General features: G+C 39.6%; 1 protein-coding gene across 1 annotated transcript in view; it reads left to right on the plus strand.

The window, feature by feature from the left end:
• The window catches only part of LOC124454965 (fibrillin-2-like), a gene marked incomplete at its 5' end in the record, with an annotated part of 50,075 nt that extends 31,375 nt beyond the window's left edge, over nt 1-18,700 (plus strand). Inside the window, one exon of the mRNA XM_047005717.1 lies at nt 18,510-18,700. Within this exon, the coding sequence (XP_046861673.1) occupies nt 18,510-18,700 (191 nt within the window). The remainder of the gene's footprint in view (nt 1-18,509) is intronic.
• Between the last annotated feature and the right edge of the window lie 1,250 nt (nt 18,701-19,950).

Genomic DNA, 19,950 nt, shown 5'->3' on the forward strand with positions numbered 1-19,950 from the left:
TCTCAACATATTTTTTCGCATTGTATTTGTTTACGAAGTGGAATGCAAATTTTATAAAATTGATTTGAAAGCGATGTAAATTGTTTAACAAGTAAGCAAGGTGTATTCAGATGAAAGTTGTCGTTGCAAGAGTGCATTTTACTGTCCAGACAAAGCGAAGTTTGCTGAAAAGCATCCAATTTTAGTCACAACATTAAGTTGCAGACCTTGTGAAAATATTTTTTCCGCATACGGACCTCCCAGCCGGTAAATACGTATTATACAGGGGCGGATCCATGGGGTATCCAATGTGACACTGGAAACGGTCAGAATTCGGCAAAAAAAACTTGAAATTCAGACATTAAACATATATTTTCATAGTTTATTCAGTTTATTGAGTCTATTTTTTAACCAAAAACACTAAACACATGAAATCCACTTGTTGACGTACTCGAAATTCGCATTTAAGCGACAGATTTTATAAATCATCGTATTATTACGCCGTTTAGATTTGCCTAATGTAATCCGATTATCCTACAAAACGTAACTCGATTGCTGTTTGCAGTCCAGTTTTTCTGTTACAGTAGTATACAGAGCGTTGTCGCTGGCGCACTTCACCTTGAGAAAGCGTCATTTCTAGCGCACCTCACAGTTTGAGAAGGAGTATACACAAATCTAAGTGCCCCAGCCCTTGCTCGCTTACGTACTTTTTGTAATTATGCTAGCATAATTACAGCGAAGGTCAAACCCAGGACAACGATAGGAGCCAAAGACGGCGCGGCCGGCCGTCGGGGGTCAATTATTTGGAGAGATATACTCTCAATAGCGTAATCCAAACGTTCGACAGCCATGACACAGGGCAAGAACAAGTGTGCGTGGTTTCTACCCGAAAAGCTCACCACATGTGCGCGAAACTCCATAGGTGAATACTGTGGACTTCATATGAAGCGATTAAGGGAAGGCGGGCAAATTCCACAACCGTATAGTAAGAGTGGCGTCAGAACACAGGCAAAATTATCCTTTGTCAAGCTTGCGGTGCGGATAGAAAGCATCATAAGCTCGTTTATAAAACGAAACAAGCAACAAAGAGATTTGCTAGAGTACTCGCCGAATTAATTTCGATTTAGAGAATTATCTCGCGTAAGATATAGCACTAAAATTTGTGACACTCGAGATGAATACTGTCGAGAAACTTCTGAAACTATATGACCAAGGTGTAATCAGCGGACACGCGCTGAACCCCCTTCTTAAGGCTCTTCAACCTCCCGCTGACCCGACGCCCACGCCAAAAAATGTCACTCCGCGTATCCCAAAACCGCGAAAGCGCAGGCCTATTCCCAAACTGCGCAAGCGCAGGCCCGCCGAGCTTACTGATGATGAGATGAACGCATACATCAATGAGCTTCTGGCTGAATCTATACCACGACGCCCCACAAGGGCTACTCCCCACCTACGGAACTTAAGTGGGATGAAACAAAGGCTTTTAGCTATCATCTGAGAGCCTGCTGGAAAATGCAGGTGCCGAAGGGGCATCCCTCCGAACGCAACTTGATGGCCATCCTCAGAAATTCCCTATCCTGCATCAAACGCAAACTCGTCGAGGAGCTATTAGCTCTACGAGGAGTTAAGTTCTAGTTGGCTGTAGAGGTTGAGCTTCGGAACGACGAAGCAAATGGTACTGAAGTGCTTCAAGCACCAGTGTTCCAAACAAAGCAGTTCACGCTTCTACAGGAGCATGAGAATCCACAAGCCCTACATGAAGCCTTCCCAACAATCCTGGAGAGATTGGGAAAGTTCACTTGGAAAGGGTCTTGGTGGATAGAGGGTCGTGTCAAAAAACTCTGGCTTGACATCGCTCACTATCAGCCTTTACGCGGAGGCTCATACCTTCCTCTCCCCACCAGCGTCAAGAATAAGAAGGCAATCGTCAACGTGAAAAACGAAGACGACGACTGCCTCCGCTGGTCTCTAAGGGCTGGGCTGTTTCTTGAAGCTAAAGACCCGCAACGGCCGGGCAAGTATCCCACTGAGACGGCCTTGACTTCGCGGGAGTGAGTGCACCCACAACACTCTCCCAGCTCGAACGAGTAGAGCGTGAGAATGACCTTGCTATCAGCGTGTACGGGTGGGAAGGCGGCGTCGTTCCTTTAGTCTAAGCAATGTAGAGAGAGCTCGCAAGACTGTGTATCTCTTTCTCGTCTCGGATTCGAAAAACCCTGAGAAACACCATTACATTTTGATCAAGAACTTCAACCGCTTTCTCAACCAGATTGGCCCTTATCAGCTGCACTTCTGTGAGCGTTGCCTTCACGGCTTCGTCAAGCAAGATTTGTTGGAAGAGCATAAGCCTGAATGTCTATGAATAAACCATCAGAATGCCAACCCCAGAAGCAAATGACAAAATCCGCTTTGAGAACTACCACAAGCAGCTCAAAGCGCCCTTCATAATCTACGCAGACTTCAAGAGCCTGTTTCTTAAGACCGAGGGCCCCGCGCTTAACCCCGAAAAGAGCGGCACTCAGCAAACTTCCAGACACGACACATGCGGCTACTCATTCATAGTCGTTCGTTCGGATAGCGAAGCTCAAACGCCGCAGCTCTACCGAGGGCCCGACAAGGCCAAGCATTTCCTGGAAGCGCTCCAAGAAGAAGAGCGCAAGATAAAGACGGTGTTAGCTAACCCCGAGCCTATGCACATCACAGGAAACGACTGGGGGAGCCACAAGAAAGCCACAAATTGCCACGTCTGCAGCAAGCCCCTCGAAGACAATTCCGTGCGAAACCACTGCCACATTACTGTCAAGTACCGAGGTGCGGCCCACAATGAGTGCAACCTGAAGTTGCAGCTCAACCCCAATACGAAAACCATACAGGTTGTCTTTCACAAACTGCGGGGATACGACAGCCATCTCATCATGCAGACTATTGCAAAGACTAAAAGGAAGGTCACCTGCTTCCCCAACAACGCCGAGAAATATACCTTCTTCAGCATTGGCCAGGGCCGATTCATCGACAGCGCCCCGTTCATGCTCTCAAGCCTGGATGGCCTGGTGAAAGCCAGTGACCCGCAAGACATGCGCATCACAGCAGACTACAGGCCGAACCTCCAGAGGCGTACCCTCTTGCTCCGTAAGGGGATCCACCCCTACGAGTACTTGCACAGCTGGCCCCGATTCGACGAGGAGGCCCTCCCGCCGTAGGATGCTTTCTACAGCAAGCTCTCAAGTGTGTGTATCACCGACGGTGACTATGCCCATGGAAAAATGGTCTGGGCTGCACAAACCTCGGTGACTACCACGACCTCTACCTTCGGACCTATGTCCTCCTCCTCGCTGACGTCTTCGAGAACTTCCGAAAGCTGTGCCTTGAGCGATACCGGCTAAACCCGGCCCACTATTACACGAGCCCGGCCTAAGCTTGGACGCTCTCCTCAAGCACACAGGGGTGAAGCTCGAGCTGCTAACCGACATTGACATGCATCTATTCATCTAGAAGGGCCTGCGCGGTGTGATCAGCATGGCCAGCAGGCGCTTCGCCAAGGCCAACAACCCCAAGGGGCCAGACTACGATCCTGGGGAAGCTCCAAAGCTGGATTCAGTACTACGACGCCAACAACCTGCACGGCTGGGTGATGTCGCTGCCGCTGCCGACAGGCGCGCTCGAGTGAATCGCCCAAGAGGATATGAAGGCGGCCCTTGACCAGCCTGTAGATGCAGAGAAGGGCTACATTCTCGAAGTGAATCTGGAGTATCAGGAAGAGCTGCACGACGAGCACAATGCATATCCGTTAGCGCCAGAACGCCTGAAGGTCGACAACGCGTGGATGTTGGATTACCGGCAAAATCTCCTCAAACAGATGTATTGGGGTGCGTCTCACGAGGTCGAAAAGTTGGTGCCCAATCTGCGCGACAAGGCCCGATACGTCTTGTACTATCGAAATTTGCAGCTCTATCTGCAGCTTGGCATGAGCCTGAATAAAATCCTTAGAGCGCTCCGCTTCGATCAAAGCCCATGGATGGAGCCCTACATCCGGAAAAACACCGAGCTCCGGAAGAAGGCAAAGAGTGACTTTGAAGTCAACCTCTACAAGCTGCTGAACAACAGCGTCTTTGGCAAGACGATGGAGAACCTCCGAAAGCGTGTCGATGTGAAGCTTCTTCGGCCAAGCGAGACCGAGAGACTCCGCAAACTTATCGCTAAGCCGACATACAATCGGCATCTCATCTTTAGCGATGCGGGAAACCTCGCAGCCATTCACATGAATAAAAGCAGTCTGCTGCTCAACCGGCCTGTCTTCGTGGGCATGAGCATTCTCGCTCTCTCAAAGCATCTGATGTACGACTATTACTACAACCATCTCAAGGTGCAGTAATTGTCGTCAGCAGAGCTCCTCTACACCAACACCGACAGCCTTGTGCTGGAGATCTAGACTGAGCACGTGTACGCCGACTTGAGACACAACGCCGGTTAGAACGACACCAGCAACTACCCCAAATACCATCCGCTGTTCAGCACAACCAACAAGAAGGTGCTGGGGAAATTGAAGGACGAGTGCGGTGGGGTGCCTATCGCTGAGTTTGTGGGGCTCAGGCCCAAGATGTACTCTATCCTAAAAGCCGATGGTCTGGAGGAGCGCAAAGCCGAAGGTGTTAAAAAGGCCGTCGTTAAAAAGCATATCAGTCATGCCCAGTACAAAAAGGCGCTATTTAAAGCAAAGTCCTTCCGCCACGGTATGGATATGCTGCGCAGTCGCGGGCATCAGATATTCGGCGAGCATATCAACAAGACATCGTTGAGCCCGCTGGACACGAAGCGCTGGATCGCGGCCGATGGGATCTCTACCCTAGCATACGGGCATAGGGAAGCCGGTGCCGCAGGCGAATAAATAAAAAATGCGTAGTTATGCTGATAATTAGTTCTGATGTGATAATTACAGTAGAAGAGCTTCTCCACGGCTAAGCGTAAGGTAGTAGATGGTAGTGAAAGCTTTCATAAAAAGCGTGACAGTACCCCATCGACTAAGCCGGCGGTATTTTGGTCGCAAAGGGCACCACTTGGAGTTCCTCGCGTACAATCGCGCGCTTGGTCCCATCGCTTAAATAATACAACACAGGCTTCTCACCCTCAAACACAGCCCGCACGACCTGATGGGAGTTCACACTCCATAAAGGATCAGTCGCCCTACGCCGTTCGCCACCCTCAAGTTCGCCAGGCGCATACAAATACCGCACCATAATATCCGATGGGAAGCGTCGCTCTTTGAAACCAACTGGACGAAGCGCCAGCGCCGCGGGTTTAGCCTTAACACTCTTCTTCCGAATTGCAATGGAGGGCTTTTCGCCCGTCAAACGGGTAGTTTCATTATTGAGCGCTTTAATCACCTCAGTTAATCTTGATACCCATTATTTGTTTCGAGTTCCGGGCTCAGCCAGCACGCGATGATACTGGTAACCGAACAATCACTCCGTCAAAGTTCGGTTAAATCTTTCTACGATCCCCTGATCTCTATGAGCCCCAACCTTACCCCGTCGAATCTTGACACCATTTTTTTCACACGCTTTTTGCACAGCCCCGCTAAACTCCTAACCAGGTTTGACTTGTAAAACTTTAGGCCTTCAAAGAGGCCCATGGGCATAAATAGACTCTAACGCCTTCCCAACCCGAGTCGCTGTCTTGTCTGTGATTGCCTGGGCCTCCTTATACCGACTTGCTACTTAGACGACCGTCAATGCGTTTTTGAATGTGCGTCTTCCGACTCGATCGTGAGGCAAATACAAGCTATCGGCCTGGTGGACCTCATTTGGGGTTGTGTAGATCTGCCAGATGGCCTGTTAGCCATTCATGATCCTCATCCTTGCCGATGCCAGCCTCTTTAGCCAGCTTTGGGATAGCAGCAATACCGCGCCAGTACCCCGCAGGACTGTAGCACGCCTCTGCGAGGCATTCCTCAACGCTTCCGTCCGTAGAAACGATTATTTTTCCTCCATTACGACGAGATTCGCTTTGGGAAAGAAACCTAGAAACAGCACTACCACATACATCACAGCACCCTGCAAGTCTGGTGTTGCCGTTATGATTTACAACTATACCACTTATAACTGGGTGCAGTCTTTTGCAACGCATACAAAACGCGACCGTCAGTTTCACTTGTATATGTTTTAGTTTGATGTGTTATGTTCACCAAGCTTTTCTGATTTTATCAATTTTATCCGCGCCTTTGATTGCCAAATCAATAGGATTAATACAGAATGGAAGCGCACTATTCAAACCTCTTATTCTTCCTCCCTTTTTATCCAGAAGTTCATTTTTAGAAAGAAACTAGGAGACGCCTCTCTCACAGACTCGGCAGCACCCGTGAGCCTAGGTTGGCTTTTTGTATATTCGATTTTTCCTTCGACAACAAGTTGTCGTTTCTTACAGTACAAACAGTAAGCGATGGCCATCTCTATATAATGCACAAAAATTTAATCTGATGTGAAAAATTCATCGCGATGTTAATTATTAGCGCGCTCTTAGAGTTTCTTTAGCAAACCCTTTTACAACACGCTCGTTATGCGCAGAAAGGCGCAAATCGAAATCTAACAGAATATCTGTCGCAAACCGATAGTGAACCCGATCGTGTATGAAGAGAAGGCAGTACCACATACACATAATGGAGCGCCGATCCTGTATCTCGTTGCAAGAATAGCGAACAACAAGTTTTGACCGTTCCATCCACTTTTAACTACGTCAGATGGTGGAAGGCTGAAGCTGTCAAAGTAATGTACACAGAACTCATCAGCAAAGGCGCAAATCCAGTGAGTGCCACCACCATCGAGAAAGTCTTGTAAGTTGATTATAACACTTTCTTCAGCTTTAAGAGGCTCTTTAGGAGGCATGTCTTCTGAGAACACCCACTTAAAACCTTTAGATACTGCTTATACAGTACCATTTACTATACGCTTGACATCTTTGTTTGATAGCGGCTTCCACTTCCTCACCCATGTCACTTCGTCCCCGAAGGAATACTCCTTCTTCCGACGTTCCTAATACAAGGATTTTTCCAAAGACAGGCGCTACGATGGGAGCAGCTATACCTGCAAGCATAGAACCAAGGAATCCACTTTTTTGTGGGCTGTAATCTGACTCTTAGACAATTTTAGATCGATTCCAGATCCTTTGGATCTTGCACCCATTATTCGCTTGATCTGTGTATTAGTAAGCATAAGCATATGGGGATCTTCAAGAGCGCTGTTCGTAATTCGCAAAGTTACTCCACTTTTGTCTCTAACTGCTTTTGCCAAGGTAGTTTTCTGATCTTTTGAAAGTTTAACACCGTGAACTGTGTATCCAGAACGACCTTTCTTACCAGAGCTACTACCGAAACCAAGAAGACTGTTATTAGACTCATGTCCATTAAATGGTGTGATACTTCTTCTTCTAACTATACCACTACCAGCAACTGCTTTTTGCGTGCTGCCAGTGATAGCACCAGATATAGCTGCTAGGCCTAGAGACGGTAACACTTTTGGTTTGACTTTAATGACCGTAGGTATGAGTTTTCCAACAAGATTTCCAATAAAGCTACCACCTTCTATACTTCTTGACCCAGGAAGATAAATACCAGCACATTTAAACTCCTGAGTGATTACTCGCTCCATGGCGGGTCTGACAGCTTTAACGAATATTGCGTTATCAATGTCCGACATTTTTGTGCACATGCAAAACAATTTGCGTATATAAACAGTCGAAAAATTTTTATTTTTTTTAATTCTAATTAAATCTGGTGCGAAGTAATCGGACTAAACGTAACATACAACATCAGACTAATCATCACATCAGACTAACAGACTAAACCATTATGTCCACTTTACCGAAGGAAACGCTCCCAAAGCACGAAGCAGTACACGTGGTGCGCCTGTTCATCACCAGCATCAATAGCACTATTAAAAGGGCCACCTAAGATCCAACAAACATCAATGTAGGCCGGAGCTTTTTTCAAACTTAAGGATAAAGACTAACGTCAAAGTGGTAAATAGGAAAGAGGTTTGCAAAGTCTCCTAAGTTTACCTGAGAGCCTGTATCCGGGTCGCTGTATTTCATCGGAGCGTCTTTGAACGTCATGTAAGCTCTACTGTAAATTCTTTCAGCAGCTGTCTAATTGACTTCAAGCTCTTCTTCAGGACACTTGTGATTCTTATTAATCCGCACATGAATCTGACGCAAATTAGCATTATCAAACACATGTATGGTTTGTTCTTGATTTTCTGAGCGCTCTGCATCTTGGAACGCTACGAATATGTGTGTTGGTAGCTCTTCACTTCCGTCTGTCGTCATGAGACGGTGGTTTGACCTCTGATGAATCTCTCTCGGTAAATACGACCTTCCTCAAAAATATAGCATGCGTTTGTAACCAGCAACCAACTTGCTTTCTATCATGGTTTAAACTTCGATCGAAGGTCTGATGAAAGGAAGCCAGAGCGAAAGATGTTTTATCTGAAATTTTCCAGCATCTACCCCATATGCTCTATGAAGCGAGTTTTCAGAAGAAGTGCGAGTGAGATTCAGATTGAACTTTATATCTATGAGAGCTGAATCAATGTCTTTGGCGAAGCCTAGGATGTCAGCGAGGGGAAGCATCATGGTAACGTCTTTGGCGCCCGCGCAGAGATGGCGGCGACTGGCGAAACCAATGATGCAGTTAGGGTTCTCTGTTGCGCTGAGGTTTAACTTAAAAATAGACCGGAAATTGACGCCATTTAAAGCAACACCGTTACCTACATTAGCAGCAGGAAGCAACTGAGCTTTAGCTCTGTTTACATGCTTATAAAAAACAGCCCCACCGGTAGCTCCAGTGTACGGTACCAGAAACCACTCGTGGCAGTGCTCCTGGACGCATCATCCGAATCAGTTAGAAGCTGCATGATTGTGTTGACAGTTGAAGCAAATTGACTTATTTCTTCAATTGTCTTGTTGTTAACCTGGATCTGGACGGTCTCAAACAGGCTCCAGCCACCATTTGCCAGAGCGACATTGTCGGGGGCATCAAAATTGGTGCCATCGTTCTTTACCACGCGACCTCAAACTTCAAGAACGGCTCTGTGAAGCCATATAAGCTGGTCAAAGTTCTCAGTGTCGATATAGATATTCTTACTATCGAAATTTGGATCGCGGGGAAGAACTCTTTCGTACTGCAGACGCTGAACAGAGCGGTCAACGATGGGGTCGTCAAAGAGTCGAAGTGCTGGGAATATCATGTCCGTAGCCATTGTTATGATAGTTTGTAGTTCGTACAGTATATATATCATAAAAAATTTGCGTCTGCCGATCATCAGACCGATGTAGTTTAATTATTATTTCTGACATTTAGTCTGATGTGATATTTAGTCTGATGTGATATTTAGGCATACATCATGCCGTTACCTAACACGAGGTTGCTTAGGTTACCTAAATCTCGAGAAGTCAGCTGGTGCTTAGCAAGTCTTTCAGCGCGCGATACTAGAGCTTTTCTAGTTTCAGATATCCCAACCATCTCATTAAGTTTAGATCTAGCATCTTTCATTAAAAAGCAGTGCAAGCACTTTTTGCGCGCGTTTTTGCAGTATTAATACCAGCTTCAGCCCCAGCACGAGCCACTGCAGATGCACGCGATTTAGCTTTTCTTGCCACTCCTTTAACGTATCCACGGGCGAGATCAGCAACAAGAACTGCTCTTTTGCAGTCGATATAACAGCCTCTTTGGCTTCTGTAGCCGTGTCACGAATTGCTTCTTACCAGCTGCCACGGCCACATTCTTGATTTTTGGAGTAAACTTACCTACGCGAGATCCTAAGCCTGCAGCTGCGGACTTCCCCAAACTAAATAGCGCACCCTTTGCCCTATCAGCAAGGCCACGAGGTTTCCAGTCAATGACTCCCCGACAAGTTTTCGACGAACTATACCACGTCTAATCATAGGAACAATCATTTTGCCTAGTATATTATATATGGAAAATAAGGCATTATGGCAACAGCTTCTGAATCGGAATTCGCTTATGAGCGTGTATGATCACATTTTTGGACGGATGTTTAAAGTGCAAGGTACTTGCTCACCATTTAAATCAATCTTATTTCCTCACTGATCCGTAAATTCCATTCTCACTTTAGTAATAAGCCATCCTCTATCCTCACTTTCCATTCTCACTTTAGTAATAATTTTTAGAATGCTGAATATTATGCTCACCAATAACATAAGGATGGGGCATTTACATGTTTTCAAAATGCATTTGTTTTGTGTTTGTCTGATACTTTCCTTTCAGTATGTGAATAGCACAGCCATATTGCAGCAGCTTTGGGAGAAGCTAAGAATAATGCACACAGTTTTATGTATTCATGAATGATGTGTATCCTCTCATTGGTATCTGTTACATCCTGCATTATTAAATCATACTACCCTATTGCAAATGATTTTTTACCAGATTGGTATTCTCTTTGAACATTGCTTGTATTATCATGCTCCATACATACTACTTCTTGCACACAGGAAGAAAGATGATGCATTAATTTTTTGTAGTGTATTGTATTGTTCTTTTTACTTTTCATTGCAAAAAATGACGTGCTTCATCTTTCTATTGCTACCAAGGAACAATAATATGATTATGACAATGGATGAAACTGTTTTGATTTGATTATAGTATAAGACTTGGCAAACACAAGTAGTAATCACAGACAAAATTTAAAACTGGCCAAAATTTGCGGATTTTTTTCCTGTTCAGATCATGGATAGGGTTTTCCTATGTTCCTTCATATATAGTGAAAGCAGAAAATCACTTTTCTGAGAGTTAAATTTTATAACATTTTATAGGATGGTATGACTAATGGTCCTAGTGATGGGGAATCATGTCAAAGAAATACACAAAAACCTAATTCTAATCGAAGATGCTTTCCGTAAAATGTGTCGTGGAAAATTTAAAAGTTTATGTAGATAATGCTGTGTGTTTTACATTTTTGTCCATTGTTGAAATGTATCTGTAATGCAAAACTACGTGTAACAAGTTGTAATCAACCATATCATAAAAAGTAAATGTACATAGTATCATAATGTATAAAGAAAAGTAAAATGATGAAGTTTTATTGCTGCTAAGAATAAAATATTATTGACAAATCAAACGAATTACTGAATTACATTATCTTTGATAATTTACATATCAAGCCGTAAGATTTTTTTTTTAAGTTACATAAAGTTATTGCGTGAATTCCACGAGACAATGCTGGTGATTGCTTCTTTCGCATTATCGTTATTTTTTTAAAAAAAATAAAACATGTTTTTCGTGTTTGCACTGGCTTATGCAAATCTTTGAGACGCTTGTGAGAACTCTTGAGCATGTGTAACCCTCGACCTTCGGTCTCGGGCTTGCACTGATCTGCTCTCGAGTTCTCCCAAAGGTCTCCTCGATTTGCATAAGCCTGTGCAAACACATGCAGTAAACATCTTTTATTTATTAATTTGTGTACGAATTACTTCATTTGTAAATAACATCCTTGCTTTATTAGACAAAATATTTACGAAATGCTAAAACGTCAATGGTTTTAACAGAATCTGTTTACAATAGAATACATTTACTATCCTAGATAAGAACATGAGACATTTTCATTTCATAATGCTTAAGAAAAAGGTTTAACGATTTTCTTTACCCTTTTTTTTAGAAAGAACATTTAAAATTCGATCAAACCTTTGTAATCTTCGTCGTTAGGTCCTTACACCACAACAACATAATGACATAGCGACATAATTGCAGATGGTGTTATAACATTTAACTAAAATACATGGAATGCTACTTGTAATGCAAAACCTTATTAATTTTTTGAAGCCGTGATTTTACCCCAGAAACGCGAGATTTTACCCCAGACACGCTTTTGAAATCAATCAATTATTACTATACGCGAGAGTCTCAAAACACTAAGCACGCGTGTCTGGGATAAAATCTCGCGTATCTGGTGTAAGATTTGGGCTATTGGCTTTAATTATTAGCTATAGGTAGCGTTCCATGTATTTTAGTTCAATGTGTTAGAACGACTACGCTTGGTAACCTGGCAAACATGCCGCTGAGTATTAACGACCTAACGTCAACGATGGTGTGTTACACACATAATTACATAACTTCCTGGAAGTGTTATCTTGCTTATACTAAAATAGATGGTGTATGCCTGAACACAGGCTAAAACAATAGTCAAATAAATTGAAGTGCAAAGTTTGTTTCGCCATAATGTTTTTGATGAAGGTACTAAAACTACATCAAGTTACAAGATAAGTTGCGTCGATTTGTAATAACTCTTTTCCTATCTTAGAAATGGGATCTTAAAAATTTTCTAGAAAAACAATAAATAAATGTTTTTGTAATCAAGTATTCTCTACCTTACTTTTTATACCCTAATATTTAAGTTACCTGAGATAAAAGCACTAAAATTTCAAATGCTTCAACCCTGTTTCAACGTGATACGAAGGATATGCAATAAAGAGATCTTTTATTGTGTGTAATTTACCCTGAAAAACATCACAGAATTTTTTTTTTGTTTTTGTGGAATGCTCCATGAAATCAAATCACTTTGATTTTTTTGCAACAAGTTGCTGAGACAGGTATTATTTGAAAGTATTTACGCATCATTTGGCACCTGGATCTGCATTTTTATATGTCTTAACATTAAGAAAAGATTTCTTCAAGTTTAATGCCTTTCTAAACCTCTATTGATTACTGATCATCAAGATTAAATAGGAAAAAATCAAGTGAATGTGATGTATTAAAATGAGTTTTGTTTAATATTTTGAGCTGATTTGTGAAGGTCCTGTCGAATTATTTTGTAATTTTTGTATTGTGTCAATGTTTTCATTTCATTGCGGTTTTGTTTTGACATTTCGAGTTCTAGCCCAGATTTTGTTGTGAAATGAGATAATTAACAACCGTGGTTTTATGTAGCTAAATATTCTTTTGTTTGAATATATAATGTCAAGAGATGCTTATTGAATTTTTGCTAAAATTGCAACCAAAGGAAAACTAAAATTTATCAAAAGTGATAATTTAGGAGATTTTGCAGGATATGAGTTCAAATTTCCTTTAAGTAATAGTCTAATAAAGCAGGAGGCATTGTTCATTGAGAGTTATTCGCCTTACCAAAATGGGACAGAAGAGAGAGACTTGTTGAATTTATTCAATATGGCCAGATGGTTACCAGAAGAATCAAATTTAACAAAGTTTAGTTCTTGTAAATTTATGCAGTAATGGCATCTGCATATATTGCAAACAGATGTAGGAATAATAGAGATGAATTAATTGCAGGTGAGGATCTAACGAGATTTAAGTCTAATCTTAGTAAAATGCATGGTTCGGTTCTGTGTGTTTTTGCTTATACGTACTTAATCCCAGAAAGCTCGAGACAGGAAGTAAAAGAGGCACTTTTGTGACATGTGATAAGAGGAGTCCAGCTTACCTAGTATATCACTGAAAAACCTCGAAAATAGAGCGAGTAAGGTAAAATTTTTGATGGACTCGATAAATTTGTGATTGACAAAAGTAAAACGAATAATGAAATATGCCCATCACTTTGTACTATAAACCTGCTGCAATTCAGAGCAAGAAAATAAAAAATTGGAGGGAAATTTTTACGATCAAGTTGAGAATGCAGGAAGGTACCCATCTCAAGTCGCAAATAAACCAGCCAGCATAGCATAACTGCTAACACCAGTATGCGTTCTGTTAATTAATGTTATAGATTAAATAACGTAGCAAATTCGTATTTAGAGGCGGATCAACCGAATTAGTCTTGGTGATTACCATGAGTTATCAATTTTTACAAAGAGTTATAATCTTTTCAATAAGATAAGGTTCCAAGCTTTTGTAGTGTAAAGCAATATATTTGTAAAAACATCTTTTTTTTTTCTATTGCGATCTAGCTGAAGTATCTTTCTGGAAGAGTGTCTTCTTAGAATTTGCTTCAGAAAAGTGAGGGGAAAAGAACATCAAAGGTTTCGACACAAGTTGACCTTCTGTCAAGATATCTATACTGTGGTCGGCATATTCAGTTCACAGGGATGTTTATTTTGAGCAAGTCATGGGTTATTTAAATTATAAGACCAAGAATGGAGAAAAGTTTGTTTACAAATGAAATACAGTGTAAGCCAATGTATGGTCTCAAACGAAGCGGCAGAAACTGGAATGAAACATTAAATAATTTACTTGACCGGGAAAAGGCTTAAGCAATCACTCGCAGACCCTTACGTATACTTTATGTTTGTAGATGGAGCCTTCTTGAAAGATTTTGATGGTTTTACTTCTTTTTGTGAAGCAGAGCGTAAATTTTTATAACAATTATGTTGCAATTCAGGCATAATGGAAGAAACAGAAGCGCAAAAATCATTGAAAATAACCAGGGACCGATAAAATTAACAATTTAAAGGACGCAACTTTTCACAAAAAGGTCTAAACACACATGGAGATCAAATACCATTTCAATAGAAGCGAAATACAGCGCGGCTTAATAAGCTTAATTCGCTTATTGAGCCGCGCTGTATTTATAAGCTTATTCTGCAGGCAAAGACAACTTGCGAAATATTTTACAAGAAGATAACAAGTAAACATTTAAATTGAGTAGTGATAGAAATGGTTTTCAAATATCAGAAGAAGGATCACTGATATCCTCAAAGAATAGGAAATTGTTTTACTTTCTGCATGTACAACAGAGGGTACAACTTTAGCTTGGGTGCAGTGATTTAAGCATAGTGGAAAAGAACAGCGGCGCAAAAATCAAAGCACACAACCAGGGAGGAATAATATCAGCAAAGAACCTAGCTTTTCAAAATAAAAGAACGTCTAAACACATAGAAATTAAAAACCATTCATTTGAAGCAAAGTGCGGGTAGCGTGGAACAATGAGCTTAATTAATTGCCAACGAAGACAACATAGTAAATATATTTACAAAGACAACAAGTAAAGTTAAATTAGAACATTTTCAACATTTTCTATGTAGCCAAAATGACACTGCCATAAGTATAAGTGTAATGTAAAGTGTTTGCCAAGCCACGTCTTTATAATGAAATAAGGAAAGTGAAGTAAATTGTGTAATAATGTCACCCTATCATTGTGAACTTAAACTCATGATAGATTATTATCAACCAACCATGTAGTGTCTTTTATGTAAAATACCTGTATCAGCATGTGCTTACCTGTCGTTTTTGTAGTTTCTTGCAATGTAGAAGTTTTCATTGAATGTTATAAATAAACTTATCTTAAGCAACGCGAGTTTAGCCTCAAACAATAACTGCCACCAAATAAATCCACTAGCAAAGTGTGAAAGCACGGATATTTACCATAGGTTTTAATAAAGCTATGTAAAACAGAGATACAAAAGCTTTGCAAGAGTTCAGCAATATATATATATATATGAAGTATATAAATGAGCAAAAGTTCCGTATTCATGATTGTCCAGATTTTGTAAGCTCTTTTTGTTCAACTTAGGGTGCCATTTTTGAGATGTTGCCATTTAGTCCTACAATAGAACATTTTCACTCTTTTAAAAACCCTTAGTATTCTACAAAATTTCACCAAGCATCCACCAGATAGCTACAATTCTTTTTTTACTAATCCTCCCTCCATTAAGAATCGACAAAATCATCACCACGACTCTGTCAAGTACTTCTCTACTGAACTTGATGACATGATCAGCCACATATTTCCGTAATTAGCATACATTTACAATAACTTCATTCTCATAAGAAATTCTTCGGCATTTTCTGCACTTTTTACCCTGGTTAAATAACTGACAGGCTTGGAATTATTGACTTCTATACCAAATACGGGTGGGTTTGGCACGCTTAGAAGCAACACACTGTGTTTCCCCGATCTCGACATTCATTAATGAAGACGTTAAGAATAGTTTTACCCAAGGACGTATCATTACGTATTATCACCTGAATCAATATTAATGTTGTACCAAGAATTTGGCCAATCTGAAAAAATGCAAACCTAATATTCAACCAAAATAAAAAATAACAGCCAAAAGAGTTTCTTGGCTTATACTTAGAGACGTTTAGTCAATAAAGATGTGAAATGCGTGAAGTGGGGTTCACTTTAATCCCCAAAATAATTGAGAGTTATATGTTTACTATAGTTATACGTTTAGTATGGTTATTATAGTTATACGTAACGTTATAGAGGAAGCTCACTTAAACTTATATAAATTTTTAATAAGCCTGCTTGCACCCAATAATAAAATTCCAAATTTTTTTGGCCATTCCGATTTAGAAGAATTCTTAGATGGTCACGTACTAATGCAGAGCACATTAGGTGAAACACACCGAGATTCTTAGATTCAAGTTATGTACATGAATACAAAATACGATTGAATAATTATCATAGTGATGATACATAATTACTTATTTCACTTGTTAATGATAACTCTACTCAATATTTGACTCACCAAATAAGCAGAATTGTATGGTAAGAATAAAAATTCTAAACATAACGACCAGTACGTTTCACTACTCATGAACTTTGAAAATTAAAATAAAGTTCAAACGCAATTTTTAAAAAAGTGTCAAATCGGGAATAAGATTCACAGAAATATAAGTTTCAAAGTTGCAGCAGACGTCAGTGCAAATTGTTCAGGATTGGACATCTTACAAACCTTAATTATAACATAACAGCCGAAACTATCAAAAATCGTTTAAAGACAAAGAGGGCGATTTTATTAATCAGAATTTTTAGAAAAATGCTCAAGAGAGAAAAATCATAAAAAAACAGCGTTACCAATTGTCAAGAGAAAAAACATGCAGTTAAAAAGAGACGGGAAATTCACCGGTATGGATAGGACCGAAACTAGAACGCTTGTGAAAATTCATGTATTTAGCTCTTTCTGAGTTATTTCTTTTGAAATTAAAATCACTAACAAACAAAAAATCAGTCTGGCAGAACTAAACAGATGAACATCCCCCCCTCCTATGCAGTCAACGTTCTAGTTTCCTGTGCGTAGCCAACCTGCTTGTTTATAGTCCTGTTTACTGGTTTGTCTTCGTTGACTTACTTAGAAAATAATAAATTTGATAATGAAAAGAATAAGGCTTGATTGAACATATTTGTCATAATCTACGGTACAATGCAACATATCCAAAAGTTACTTTTATTTGACTTTGAATCACCTTTTCAGTTTTTTTGTATATTTTTTCGTTTGGTCATTTTATAACACTTCTTTATGCAATAGCCATGAAATGGCATCAGTTCTTTGTTGTGGTGCTCTTTGTTTTAAAGGCTTGTAATGATTGAGGCCTTACTTTCCTCACAATTTGAATTCTGCCCATTTAGGCATCGCAGTTTTTGCAAACGTTCATGTCTGGTAAAGCTAGCACCTTTTCCAGCTGTTTTCCTTGATCAAATATGATTCATGCAACTTCTTGTAAAAAATTTTTCTCGAAGGATTTTTTTAAAAATAAATTGTCGAGAGTATTTAATCTGGATGATACGCTATAATTTGACATAATTATGTTAGTCAATGCCTTTCGTTTTGAATGTTAATTCAGCATCTTGAATTAGCAGACTCAAAATTATTGATTCCATGTAAAGAAAGAATATAATAATTGATATGCATCTGATATAAGAATTTTTCCCATTAACAATGTAATTGTTTTTAACGTTCTAAGTTGTTTTTCATATGTTTTTTTATTGACGAGAATAATTCGAAATAGCAAATATCGTTCGTACACGTGACACTTCATAGTCCTATTACCTAAATAGGTACCAGATATGATTTACACCTTAGCTGCTACCTTAACAATTCTATTACCAGATTTAACTATTTTTATTTGCACTAGTACTTGTAGTGCTAGTAAAGCACTATTCCTTCATGTACAGTATATGATCTTATTTAATTTCTTCTGTTAATGTTGAGAAAAAATTTCAACTGATTTTGAGAGTATTATTTGTGTTTTTATGCAACATGTGAAACATTGGAATTACTAATAAATGTCTCATTTACATCGTACTCAACATGTCACTTTCTTAATGTAACAAATAACCAGCTCGAGTGGTAACCAGCAATTAGTTTGAGTGGTCAGCGTAGATTTGTCTCCACTTAAAGAAGTCGTGATTTTTTCACTGACTCACGTATAATGTAAAAAAATTTGGCCACTTTTTTGCCTCCACTTGTTTACAGCTCAAAAACAACCGTAGTCTGTATGATTTAGGAAAAGGTTTGTATACAAAAGATTTGTACTTCCATTTATTACAGAGTTTGTTTGAAGTTCTAAATATTGATTATTTCAAATCAAATATCAAAATTCAAGACAATTATTTATAATTTCTTTATGTATATAAATAATCGAGAATTGTGTAATTTAAGACAATTATGTAATATGCAAAATTTAAGACAATCATGTATGTTCTTTAATTTATCATAAAATCTATTAGGAAATGTTCAAAAGCAACAAATAAAATGAAAAATGTTCACCTGATACACATTTTTATATTAGACATAAAGTTTTTTATTGTATTGTACAAATTTTAAAACAATTTATCGTAAAACATTAGATACCGACGAATGTCAGTCTTCTCCTTGTAGCAAAGAACACTCGTGCGTAAATATCCCAGGATCATACGAAAGCCTATGCTCAAATGGACACATTTTTTTCAAATCCAAAAAGAAATGTTTCGGTAAGTTGGTCTTTCTAGATCTTATATTATATGTTGCAAGCCTCCCCGGCTACATAAAAATTCTCTAGAATAGATAAATTCATAATGTCGTTATGGTAATTAAGACAATAACATCTACCAGTTGTCTTCATAGTCCTCTATGAAATAGTGTTGGTATTAGTACTGCACCACATTCTAGAGAAATTTTGCTACCAGGTTCGTTTCTTCATATTGCTAATAAAAAGGATCAAAACAAACTTTGCTCCATTTCATGGGTTGTTGTTGTAGTGACCGACTCCTGACTGTTTCTTTATACTCACTATCCACGGTGGATAAGGTCTTTTTAGCGTCAGGGTTACTATTTTTTGAAAATATTGGTAAAATTTGGTAAATAATTTCATAAATTGACAATTACATAGACAAGTATGTTGCGTTTCATAAACGAAACAGGAAAGCATCAGTATGTTTGGTGTTAAAGTCAGTGTTTGCAGTTACGGCTTTCTTTGATGAAAAAATTAATCATTTCGTTGTTATAAAACGTTGTTATTAATAGACGCCACATCATTTTTTGTTACAATGTGAGTTTACGTTATGAACTTATTTTATGGCTCACAGAAAGTTGATCTTTATTTTGTTCTATTTACGAAGACGATGTTCACTCGATCCTCCGACAGCAATTTCAGCCATTTAGGCCTCCATCGTCTTTCTCATTTTGGATAGCTAACAAAAACTAAAGTTTTTACACATTTTAACTGACATTGTAACCCTATTAATTTTAACTTTATAATGCAGAATATCAAGAGAAACTTACGTACATCTATGCACTCTTTTCTTCAGTAAGGCAACTTAGTTTAACCTCAACGAAACTTTATGCTATAATTTTCACAAGATATGCTCTGTTTGACTTTCCTTCAGCCACACCTCGAATCTTCGTGTCTCAGCAATGTCGAATTTATATGTGCTAACATATAGTTATCCAAACGTATGAATATTTTCATATTACGTCAATGTGAAAGACGAAAGGAAAAACTTCCTGTTACAGGCTGATAATTATCTTGTTAACTCTCTTGCTTTCGTACAGGCAACAATCTTGTTGATTGTGCCAAGCCTTTTGGCATTTGACAAAGATGCCATGTTGGCAAAGCTTAAAACTCCAAGCCTGGTAATACAAATCTGTGAATATTTATACATAGCTAGGACGGAATAATTCCTGCAATAATTTAAAGTACGCGTAATTGAGTAACACTTATTGAAATTATGGTGGACTACAACATAATCTGCATATTCTGTTGTAATAATTGCAGAAGCAAGCAACCACTTAGATGTGGAAGAAAATGCC

The sequence above is a fragment of the Xenia sp. Carnegie-2017 genome, unplaced genomic scaffold, assembly GCF_021976095.1.
Source record: "Xenia sp. Carnegie-2017 unplaced genomic scaffold, XeniaSp_v1 HiC_scaffold_3, whole genome shotgun sequence".
Lineage (NCBI taxonomy): Eukaryota > Metazoa > Cnidaria > Anthozoa > Malacalcyonacea > Xeniidae > Xenia > Xenia sp. Carnegie-2017.